This window comes from Oncorhynchus keta, chromosome 14 (genome assembly GCF_023373465.1).
Source record: "Oncorhynchus keta strain PuntledgeMale-10-30-2019 chromosome 14, Oket_V2, whole genome shotgun sequence".
Classification (NCBI taxonomy): domain Eukaryota; kingdom Metazoa; phylum Chordata; class Actinopteri; order Salmoniformes; family Salmonidae; genus Oncorhynchus; species Oncorhynchus keta.
The window spans coordinates 3,039,414-3,051,383 of record NC_068434.1 but is presented as its reverse complement, the minus strand read 5'-3'; the positions used below and the strand labels follow the sequence as shown (position 1 = coordinate 3,051,383).

At 47.8% G+C, this 11,970-nt stretch overlaps 1 protein-coding gene across 1 annotated transcript in view; it reads right to left on the bottom strand.

Annotated features, from left to right (window-relative positions):
* Positions 1-11,970, bottom strand: part of pdzd2 (PDZ domain containing 2) — a 209,590-nt gene that overhangs the window by 74,411 nt on the left and 123,209 nt on the right. Inside the window, 3 exon segments of the mRNA XM_052462660.1 lie at positions 215-357; positions 1,716-1,854; positions 8,394-8,539. Coding sequence (XP_052318620.1) covers positions 215-357; positions 1,716-1,854; positions 8,394-8,539 — 428 coding nt within the window.

The following is an 11,970-nucleotide window of genomic DNA, read 5'->3' as shown; positions in this document are numbered from 1 at the left end:
AACAGACCACGGACAGTACACCACGGACAGTCAGTACACACCCAGTACACACACCCAGTACACACCCAGTACACCCTCTGCTCCGACCCAAACAGAGCACGCCCGCACACATCCGACGGCTGTCCCATTGGTCTGTCGGCTTCAGTTGGCGTTTGGACAGCAGGGCTAACAAAACAGACAACACTCCTCCCCAGACGCACATACCGTAACAGACGGGTCAGAGAGAGGCTGCTGGAGGTCAGGCCGTGACGAGGTTCCATGTTGTTGCTCGGAGAAGGAGAGGAGGAGGGAACAGTCACTGACCAGGTCTGGCAGGCTGGTAGATGGGTAACGGTGGAAATCCACCTGGGACTCCTCCTGGAAGAACCAGAGGACAGTGGAGAGGCGTGAGAGGGCGTGTGGATGGAGATTGGTGTGTGTGTGTGTGTGTGTGTGTGTGTGTGTGTGTGTGTGTGTGTGTGTGTGTGTGTGTGTGTGTGTGTGTGTGTGTGTGTGTGTGTGTGTGTGTGTGTGTGTGTGTGTGTGTGTGGAACAGTGTGTGTGTCTACAAGTTTTACTATACTTGTGAGTACCAGAAGTACTCAAAAGAACAGTAAACAGACTAAAATTCAGAGAAATTAGGACATTTTGCCGGCCATTTTAGGTTTATGGGTTAGGTTTAGGTTTACTGTTAAAATTAGGGTTAGGTTTAGGGGCAGGCATTAGGTTTAGGTTTACTGTTAAAATTAGGAACAGTTAGGTTTAGGGTTCGGAAAATAGGACTGGTGGTCCCCTGTATAAGTCCTCACGACAGTACAGTAAGATATAGCTGTGATTGTGTCATACTCACTGAGTATAGTAAGATATAGCTGTGATTGTGTCATACTCACTGAGTATAGTAAGATATAGCTGTGATTGTGTCCTACTCACTGAGTATAGTAAGATATAGCTGTGATTGTGTCATACTCACTGAGTATAGTAAGATATAGCTGTGATTGTGTCATACTCACTGAGTATAGTAAGATATAGCTGTGATTGTGTCATACTCACAAGTACAGTAACACTGGTACAGTAGATATAGCTGTGATTGTGTCATACTCACTGAGTATAGTAAGATATAGCTGTGATTGTGTCATACTCACTGAGTATAGTAAGATATAGCTGTGATTGTGTCATACTCACTGAGTATAGTAAGATATAGCTGTGATTGTGTCATACTCACTGAGTAGAGTAAGACAAAGCTGTGTGTGTCCAACTCACTGAGTAGAGTAAGACATAGCTGTGTGTGTCCTACTCACTGAGACAGAGTAAGACATAGCTGTGTGTGTCCAACTCACAGAGTAGAGTAAGACATAGCTGTGTGTGTCCAACTCACTGAGTAGAGTAAGACATAGCTGTGTGTGTCCAACTCACTGAGTAGAGTAAGACATAGCTGTGATTGTGTCCAACTCACTGAGTATAGTAAGACATAGCTGTGTGTGTCCAACTCACTGAGTAGAGTAAGACATAGCTGTGTGTGTCCAACTCACAGAGTAGAACAGACCACGGACAGTAAGACATAGGAACTGTGTGTGTCCTACTCACTGAGTATAGTAAGACATAGCTGTGTGTGTCCAACTCACTGAGTAGAGTAAGACATAGCTGTGTGTGTCCTACTCACTGAGTAGAGTAAGACATAGCTGTGTGTGTCCAACTCACTGAGTAGAGTAAGACATAGCTGTGTGTGTCCTACTCACCCTGCTAGCGACCACCAGTTGTACCAGTCCAGTGGAGGAGCGGAGGACGGCCACGGCCTCCGAATGAGACAGACCAACCAGAGACTGACCGTTGATCATCAAGAGCTCATCACCAGCCTTCAGCCGGCCGGAACAGACCCTAACACACACAGGACACACGCACACGCACACGGACAGTCACGCAGCACGGAACGCACGCACGCACGCACGCACGCACGCACACACACACAGTGAACACACACACACACACACACACACTTTTAAATATATTTGATACTTTATTCGAATCCACAAATCATTACATTTACAAAAGCATTCAAACATACAAAACAAAAGGTAGATTGGTGGGTACTGACTTTACAGTACAGACAGCGAACATTCAGGAACAGACAGTGAACAGTCAGGAACAGACAGCGAACAGTCAGGAACAGACAGCGAACAGTCAGGAACAGACAGCGAACAGTCAGGAACAGACAGTGAACAGGCAGGAACAGACAGCGAACAGGCAGGAACAGACAGTGAACAGTCAGGAACAGACAGCGAACAGTCAGGAACAGACAGTGAACAGGCAGGAACAGACAGCGAACAGGCAGGAACAGACAGTGAACAGTCAGGAACAGAATAATAATAATAATAATAATATATGATAATAATAATATAACAGACAGCGAACAGTCAGGAACAGACAGTGAACAGTCAGGAACAGACAGTGAACAGGCAGGAACAGACAGTGAACAGGCAGGAACAGACAGCGAACAGTCAGGAACAGACAGTGAACAGTCAGGAACAGACAGCGAACAGGCAGGAACAGACAGTGAACAGTCAGGAACAGACAGTGAACAGGCAGGAACAGACAGCGAACAGTCAGGAACAGACCACGGACAGTCAGGAACAGACAGCGAACAGGCAGGAACAGACCACGGACAGTCTGCTACAGACCACGGACAGTCAGGAACAGACCACGAACAGTCTGCTACAGACCACGGACAGTCAGGAACAGACCACGGACAGTCTGCTACAGACCACGGACAGTCAGGAACAGACCACGGACAGTCAGGAACAGACCACGGACAGTCAGGAACAGACCACGGACAGTCAGGAACAGACCACGGACAGTCAGGAACAGACCACGGACAGTCAGGAACAGACAGTGAACAGGCAGGAACAGACAGCGAACAGTCAGGAACAGACCACGGACAGTCAGGAACAGACCACGGACAGTCAGGAACAGACCACGGACAGTCTGCTACAGACCACGGACAGTCAGGAACAGACAGTGAACAGGCAGGAACAGACAGCGAACAGTCAGGAACAGACCACGGACAGTCAGGAACAGACCACGGACAGTCAGGAACAGACCACGGACAGTCTGCTACAGCCACGGACAGTCAGGAACAGACCACGGACAGTCAGGAACAGACCACGGACAGTCTGCTACAGCCACGGACAGTCAGGAACAGACCACGGACAGTCTGCTACAGACCACGAACAGTCAGGAACAGTCAGGAACAGACCACGAACAGTCAGGAACAGTCAGGAACAGACCACGGACAGTCAGGAACAGACAGTGAACAGGCAGGAACAGACAGCGAACAGTCAGGAACAGACCACGAACAGTCAGGAACAGACCACGGACAGTCAGGAACAGACCACGAACAGTCAGGAACAGACAGCGAACAGTCAGGAACAGACAGTGAACAGTCAGGAACAGACCACGGACAGTCAGGAACAGACCACGGACAGTCAGGAACAGACCACGGACAGTCAGGAACAGACCACGAACAGTCAGGAACAGACAGCCACGAACAGTCTGAAGACAGTCAGGAACAGACAGTGAACAGTCAGGAACGAAAGACCACGAACAGTCAGGAACAGACCACGAACAGTCAGGAACAGACCACGGACAGTCAGGAACAGACCACGGACAGTCAGGAACAGACCACGAACAGTCAGGAACAGACCATGGACAGTCAGGAACAGACCATGGACAGTCAGGAACAGACCACGGACAGTCAGGAACAGACCACGGACAGTCAGGAACAGACAGCGAACAGTCAGGAACAGACAGCGAACAGTCAGGAACAGACCACGAACAGTCAGGAACAGACCACGAACAGTCAGGAACAGACCACGGACAGTCAGGAACAGACCACGGACAGTCAGGAACAGACCATGGACAGTCAGGAACAGACCATGGACAGTCAGGAACAGACAGCGAACAGTCAGGAACAGACCACGGACAGTCAGGAACAGACCACGGACAGTCAGGAACAGACCACGGACAGTCAGGAACAGACCACGGACAGTCAGGAACAGACCACGAACAGTCAGGAACAGACCACAGACAGTCAGGAACAGACCACGAACAGTCAGGAACAGACCACGGACAGTCTGCTATAGACCATGAACAGTCAGGAACAGACAACGGACAGTCAGGAACAGACCACGAACAGTCAGGAACAGACCACGGACAGTCAGGAACAGACCATGGACAGTCAGGAACAGACAACGAACAGTCAGGAACAGACCACGGACAGTCAGGAACAGACCACGGACAGTCAGGAACAGACAGCGAACAGTCAGGAACAGACAGTGAACAGTCAGGAACAGACAGTGAACAGGCAGGAACAGACCACGGACAGTCAGGAACAGAAAGCGAACAGGCAGGAACAGACCACGGACAGTCTGCTACAGACCACGGACAGTCAGGAACAGACCACGGACAGTCAGGAACAGACCACGGACAGTCAGGAACAGACCACGAACAGTCTGCTACAGACCACGGACAGTCAGGAACAGACAGTGAACAGGCAGGAACAGACAGCGAACAGTCAGGAACAGACCACGGACAGTCAGGTACAGACCACGGACAGTCAGGAACAGACCACGAACAGTCAGGAACAGACCACGAACAGTCTGCTACAGACCACGGACAGTCAGGAACAGACCACGGACAGTCAGGAACAGACAGCGAACAGTCAGGAACAGACAGTGAACAGGCAGGAACAGACAGCGAACAGTCAGGAACAGACCATGGACAGTCTGCTACAGACCACGGACAGTCAGGAACAGACCACGAACAGTCAGGAACAGACCACGAACAGTCTGCTACAGACCACGGACAGTCAGGAACAGACCACGGACAGTCAGGAACAGACCACGGACAGTCAGGAACAGACCACGAACAGTCTGCTACAGACCACGGACAGTCAGGAACAGACAGCGAACAGGCAGGAACAGACAGAGAACAGTCAGGAACAGACCACGGACAGTCAGGAACAGACCACGGACAGTCAGGAACAGACCACGGACAGTCAGGAACAGACCACGGACAGTCTGCTACAGACCACGGACAGTCAGGAACAGACCACGGACAGTCAGGAACAGACCGCGGACAGTCAGGAACAGACCACAGACAGTCAGGAACAGACCACGGACAGTCAGGAACAGACCATGGACAGTCTGCTACAGACCCCTCCACCAAACAACCAGAGGAAAATATAAGATGAAAAATACACACGCAGAAACAAACACACCCACCCAGTACCAGTCAAAAGTTTTATAACACCATTCAAGTGTTTTTCTTTATTGTTACTATTTTCTACATTGTATCAAAACTATGAAATAACACTTATGGAATCATGTAGTAAATCACAAAAATTGTTAAACAAATTTTCTAAAATATATTTTTTAATTGACACATATACTCCTCTTCTCCAGCGCTCGAGGTCGTCAGACTGCTCATTATTACGCACACCTGTCACCATCATTACGCGCAACTTAAAAAACTCACCTGCATGATTACCTCCCCTGTCCTGGTTCCTTCCCCAGGCGTTATTGTTTCTGTCCCAGTGTTTCATGTCTGCACGCTACTCATGTTACTTGTTTTGTTCCTTGTGTTATTTAATATTAAAAGTCCCTGAACTTGCTTCCTGACTCTCAGCGTACAAGTTATAGAATAACGTCTGGTCACCTGATGCAGCACTCCACCACTCTCCTTCTTGGTCAAATGGCCCTTACACCGCCTGGAGGTGTGTTGGGTCATTGTCCTGTTGAAAAACAAATCATAGTCCCACTAAGCACAAACCAGATGGGATGGTGTACCACTGCAGAATGCTGTGGTAGTCATGCTGGTTAAATAGTGCCTTGAATTCTAAACAAATCGCAGACAGTGTCACCAGCAAAGCACCATCACACCTCCTCCTCCATGCTTCACGGTGGGAAATACACATGAGGAGATCATCCGTTCACCTCTGCGTCTCACAAAGACACGGCAGTTGGAACCAAAAATCTCCCATTTGGACTAAAGGACAGATTTTCACCGGTCTAATGTCCATTGTTCGTATTTCTTGGCCCAAGCAAGTCTCTTCTTCTTATTGGTGTCCTTTAGTAGTGGTTTCTTTGCAGCAGTTCGACCATGAAGACCTGATTCACGCAGTCTCCTCTGAACAGTTGATATTGATATGTGTCTGTTACTTGAACTCTGTGAAGCATTTATTTGGGCTGGAATTTCTGAGGCTGCTAAATCCAATGAACTTATCCTCTGGGTCTTCCTTTCCTGTGGTGGTCCTCATGAGACCCAGTTAACTCTAATGAAGTTATCCTCTGCAGCAGAGGTAACTCTGGGTCTTCCTTTCCTGTGGCGGTCCTCATGAGAGCCAGTTAACTCTAATGAACTTATCCTCTGCAGCAGAGGTAACTCTGGGTCTTCCTTTCCTGTGGCGGTCCTCATGAGAGCCAGTTAACTCTAATGAACTTATCCTCTGCAGCAGAGGTAACCCTAACTTATCCTCTGCAGCAGAGGTAACTCTGGGGCTTCCTTTCCTGTGGCGGTCCTCATGAGAGCCAGTTTCATCATAGCGCTTGATGGTTGTTGCGAAACTTTCAAAGTCCTTGACATTTTCCCTATTGACTGACCTTCATGACTTAAAGCAATAATGGACTGTCGTTTCTCTTTGCTTATTTGAGCTGTTCTTGCCATAATATGGACTTGGTCTTTTACCAAATAGGGCCATCTTCTGTATACCACCCCTACCTTGTCACAACACAACTGATTGTCTCAAACGCATTAAGAACGAAAGAAATTCCACAAATTAACAAGGCACACCTGTTAATTGAAATGCATTCCAGGTGACTACCTCATGGAGTTAGTTGAGAGAATGCCAATAGTTTGCAAAACTTTCATCAAGGCAAAGGATGGCTATTTGGAAAAAAAATGTTAAGACATTTTTGGTTACTACATGATTCCATATGTGTTATTTAATGGTTTTGATATCTTCACTATTATTCTACAACGTAGAAAATAGCACAAATAAATGAAAACCCTTGAATGAGTAGGTGTGTCGAATATGTACTAATATGTACATAATAAAGCCAATATTGTTTTAGATTTTTATTTTACCAGGTAAGTTGACTGAGAACACGTTCTCATTTACAGCAACGACCTGGGGAAGAGTTACAGGGGAGAGGAGGGGGATGAATGAGCCAATTGTAAACTGGGTATTATTAGGTGACCGTGATGGTTTGAGGGCCAGATTAGGAATTTAGTCAGGACACCGGGGTTAACACCCCTACTGTTACGATAAGTGCCATGGGACCTTTAATGACCGCAGAGAGTCAGGACACCCATTTAACGTCCCATCCGAAAGACAGCACCCTACACAGGGCAATGTCCCCGATCACTGCCCTGGGGAATTTGGATATTTTTTATACCAGAGGAAAAAGAGTGCCTCCTACTGGCCCTCCAACACCACTTCCAGTAGCATCTGGTCTCCCATCCAGGAACTGACCAGGAACAATTCTGCTTAGCTTCAGAAGCAAGCCAGCAGTGGTATGTAGGGGGGTATGCTGCTGGTATTAGGGCTGCTGGAGGGAAATCAAATTGTGACAGTGTGTATAATTGTTTTGTAACTGGCTGATGGGAAAGATCTCCTTCTGAAAGATATTTACTCATGAACATCAACCTCTTGAACACTTCAGTTTGCATTGATATCCTCCCTATTCACACAGCAGATCGTCTGTGTGTCCCTAAAGTGGACGTGGTCACACACAAGACACACACGGGTACACACACACACGGGTACACACACACACACGGGTACACACACACACACACACACGGGTACACACACACATGGGTACACACACACATGGGTACACACACGCGCGGGTACACACACACAGACACACACGGGTACACACACACATGGGTACACACACACGCGGGTACACACACACACGGGTACACACACACATGGGTACACACACACACAGACACACACGGGTACACACACACACACACACACGGGTACACACACACACACACACACACACAGGAACAAACACAGACACACACGGGTACACACACACGGGTACACACACACACGGGTACACACACACACGGGTACACACACACACACACAGACACACACGGGTACACACACACACGGGTACACACACACACGGGTACACACACACATGGGTACACACAGGTACTGGTGGTATTTATGTTTCCTTTCGCTTTTGTGGGTGTTAAGTGTGTATGCCTGTATGTGTGTATGCCTGTATGTGTGCGTTCGTGTGTGTGTGTGTGCATGTGTGCGTGTGCGTGCGCGTGCGCGCGTTTGTGTGTGTGTGTGCATGTGTGCGTGTGCGTTTGTGTGTGTGTGTATATCTTACCTCTGTGTGGCGCCTCCCTCCTCTACGTGCGCTATGATGATGCCGTGCGGGGAGCGCTTGGACCCTCGTCCTCCCGTAATCTGGATGCCCAGACCCTCCTGACCTTTCACCAGGTGCATCTTCCAGATACGACTCCCCTCTTTGGGCTGGAGGTCACAGACAAGACACAGGGTTAGGGTCATGGTTGACACGACTCCCCTCTCTGGGCTGGAGGACACAGACACCATTCAAACCAATGAGGGATCAGACACCATTCAAACCAATAGACACCCCTGTGGAAAGCTTTAGACACCCTGTGGAAAGCTTTAGATACTCTGTGGAAAGCTTTAGACACCCTGTGGAAAGCTTTAGACACTCCTGTGGAAAGCTTTAGACACTCCTGTGGAAAGCTTTAGACACTCTGTGGAAAGCTTTAGACACTCTGTGGAAAGCTTTAGACACCCTGTGGAAAGCTTTAGACACTCTGTGGAAAGCTTTAGACACCCTGTGGAAAGCTTTAGACACTCTGTGGAAAGCTTTAGACACCCTGTGGAAAGCTTTAGATACTCTGTGGAAAGCTTTAGACACCCTGTGGAAAGCTTTAGACACTCTGTGGAAAGCTTTAGACACTCCTGTGGAAAGCTTTAGACACTCTGTGGAAAGCTTTAGACACTCCTGTGGAAAGCTTTAGACACTCTGTGGAAAGCTTTAGACACTCTGTGGAAAGCTTTAGACACTCTGTGGAAAGCTTTAGACACTCTGTGGAAAGCTTTAGACACTCCTGTGGAAAGCTTTAGACACTCTGTGGAAAGCTTTAGACACTCTGTGGAAAGCTTTAGACTCTGTGGAAAGCTTTAGATACTCTGTGGAAAGCTTTAGACACCCTGTGGAAAGCTTTAGACACTCTGTGGAAAGCTTTAGACACTCCTGTGGAAAGCTTTAGACACTCTGTGGAAAGCTTTAGACACTCTGTAAAGTCCCACGCCCCGACGAAGTGAGGGGGCGAAGGGAGGGGGACTCATTATTAGGAAGGTGTTCTTAATGTTTGACCTGTAACCGTCAATGTGACTGGCAGAACGGGTGTTGTATGTAGAGGATGCTATCTCAGATGGGGGGACTGAGGCCTAAGAGGGGTTTTATAAATAAGCCTCATGGATGGACATACAGAGATGACCAGTTTACAGAGGAGTATAGAGTGCAGTGATGTGTCCTATAAGGAGCATTGGTGGAAAATCTGATGGCCGAATGGTAAAGAACATCTAGCCGTTCCAGAGCACCCTTACCTTCCGATCTATAAATTACATCTTCGTAATCTAGCATGGGTAGGATGGTCATCTGAATCAGGGTTAGTTTGGCAGCTGGGGTGAAAGAGGAGTGATTACGATAGAGGAAACCATGTCTAGATTTAACTTTAGCCTGCAGCTTTGATATGTGCTGAGAGAAGGACAGTGTACCGTCTAGCCAAACTCCCAAGTACTTGTATGAGGTGACTACCTCAAGCTCTAAACCCCTCAGAGGTAGTAATCACACCTGTGGGGAGAGGGACATTATTCTTACCAAACAACATGACCATTGTTTTGGAGGTGTTCAGAACAAGGTTAAGGGTAGAGAAAGCTTGTTGGACACTGGGTTAAGGGTAGAGAAAGCTTGTTGGACACTGGGTTAAGGGTAGAGAAAGCTTGTTGGACACTGGGTTAAGGGTAGAGAAAGCTTGTTGGACACTGGGTTAAGGGTAGAGAAAGCTTGTTTGGACACTGGGTTAAGGGTAGAGAAAGCTTGTTGGACACTGGGTTAAGGGTAGAGAAAGCTTGTTGGACACTGGGTTAAGGGTAGAGAAAGCTTGTTGGACACTGGGTTAAGGGTAGAGAAAGCTTGTTTGGACACTGGGTTAAGGGTAGAGAAAGCTTGTTGGACACTGGGTTAAGGGTAGAGAAAGCTTGTTGGACACTGGGTTAAGGGTAGAGAAAGCTTGTTGGACACTGGGTTAAGGGTAGAGAAAGCTTGTTGGACACTGGGTTAAGGGTAGAGAAAGCTTGTTGGACACTGGGTTAAGGGTAGAGAAAGCTTGTTGGACACTGGGTTAAGGGTAGAGAAAGCTTGTTGGACACTGGGTTAAGGGTAGAGAAAGCTTGTTGGACACTGGGTTAAGGGTAGAAAAAGCTTGTTGGACACTGGGTTAAGGGTAGAGAAAGCTTGTTGGACACTGGGTTAAGGGTAGAAAAAGCTTGTTGGACACTGGGTTAAGGGTAGAGAAAGCTTGTTGGACACTGGGTTAAGGGTAGAAAAGCTTGTTGGACACTGGGTTAAGGGTAGAGAAAGCTTGTTGGACACTGGGTTAAGGGTAGAAAAAGCTTGTTGGACACTGGGTTAAGGGTAGAGAAAGCTTGTTGGACACTGGGTTAAGGGTAGAGAAAGCTTGTTGGACACTGGGTTAAGGGTAGAGAAAGCTTGTTGGACACTGGGTTAAGGGTAGAGAAAGCTTGTTGGACACTGGGTTAAGGGTAGAGAAAGCTTGTTGGACACTGGGTTAAGGGTAGAGAAAGCTTGTTGGACACTGGGTTAAGGGTGGGAAAAAAGCTTGTTGGACACTGGGTTAAGGGTAGAGAAAGCTTGTTGGACACTGGGTTAAGGGGGGTAGAAAAAGCTTGTTGGACACTGGGTTAAGGGTAGAGAAAGCTTGTTGGACACTGGGTTAAGGGTAGAAAAAGCTTGTTGGACACTGGGTTAAGGGTAGAGAAAGCTTGTTGGACACTGGGTTAAGGGTAGAGAAAGCTTGTTGGACACTGGGTTAAGGGTAGAAAAAGCTTGTTGGACACTGGGTTAAGGGTAGAGAAAGCTTGTTGGACACTGGGTTAAGGGTAGAGAAAGCTTGTTGGACACTGGGTTAAGGGTAGAGAAAGCTTGTTGGACACTGGGTTAAGGGTAGAGAAAGCTTGTTGGACACTGGGTTAAGGGTAGAGAAAGCTTGTTGGACACTGGGTTAAGGGTAGAGAAAGCTTGTTGGACACTGGGTTAAGGGTAGAGAAAGCTTGTTGGACACTGGGTTAAGGGTAGAGAAAGCTTGTTGGACACTGGGTTAAGGGTAGAGAAAGCTTGTTGGACACTGGGTTAAGGGTAGAGAAAGCTTGTTGGACACTGGGTTAAGGGTAGAGAAAGCTTGTTGGACACTGGGTTAAGGGTAGAGAAAGCTTGTTGGACACTGGGTTAAGGGTAGAGAAAGCTTGTTGGACACTGGGTTAAGGGTAGAGAAAGCTTGTTGGACACTGGGTTAAGGGTGGGTTAGGGAAAAGCTTGTTGGACACTGGGTTAAGGGTAGAGAAAGCTTGTTGGACACTGGGTTAAGGGTAGAAAAAGCTTGTTTGGACACTGGGTTAAGGGTAGAGAAAGCTTGTTGGACACTGGGTTAAGGGTAGAGAAAGCTTGTTGGACACTGGGTTAAGGGTAGAAAGCTTGTTGGACCCTGGGTTAAGGGTAGAGAAAGCTTGTTGGACACTGGGTTAAGGATAGAGAAAGCTTGTTGGACACTGAGAAAGATTAAAACCCGATTCCATTTAGCTGTTCCCATTTCTGTTAACGGTAAAGTTTAGTAAAGAGAAGA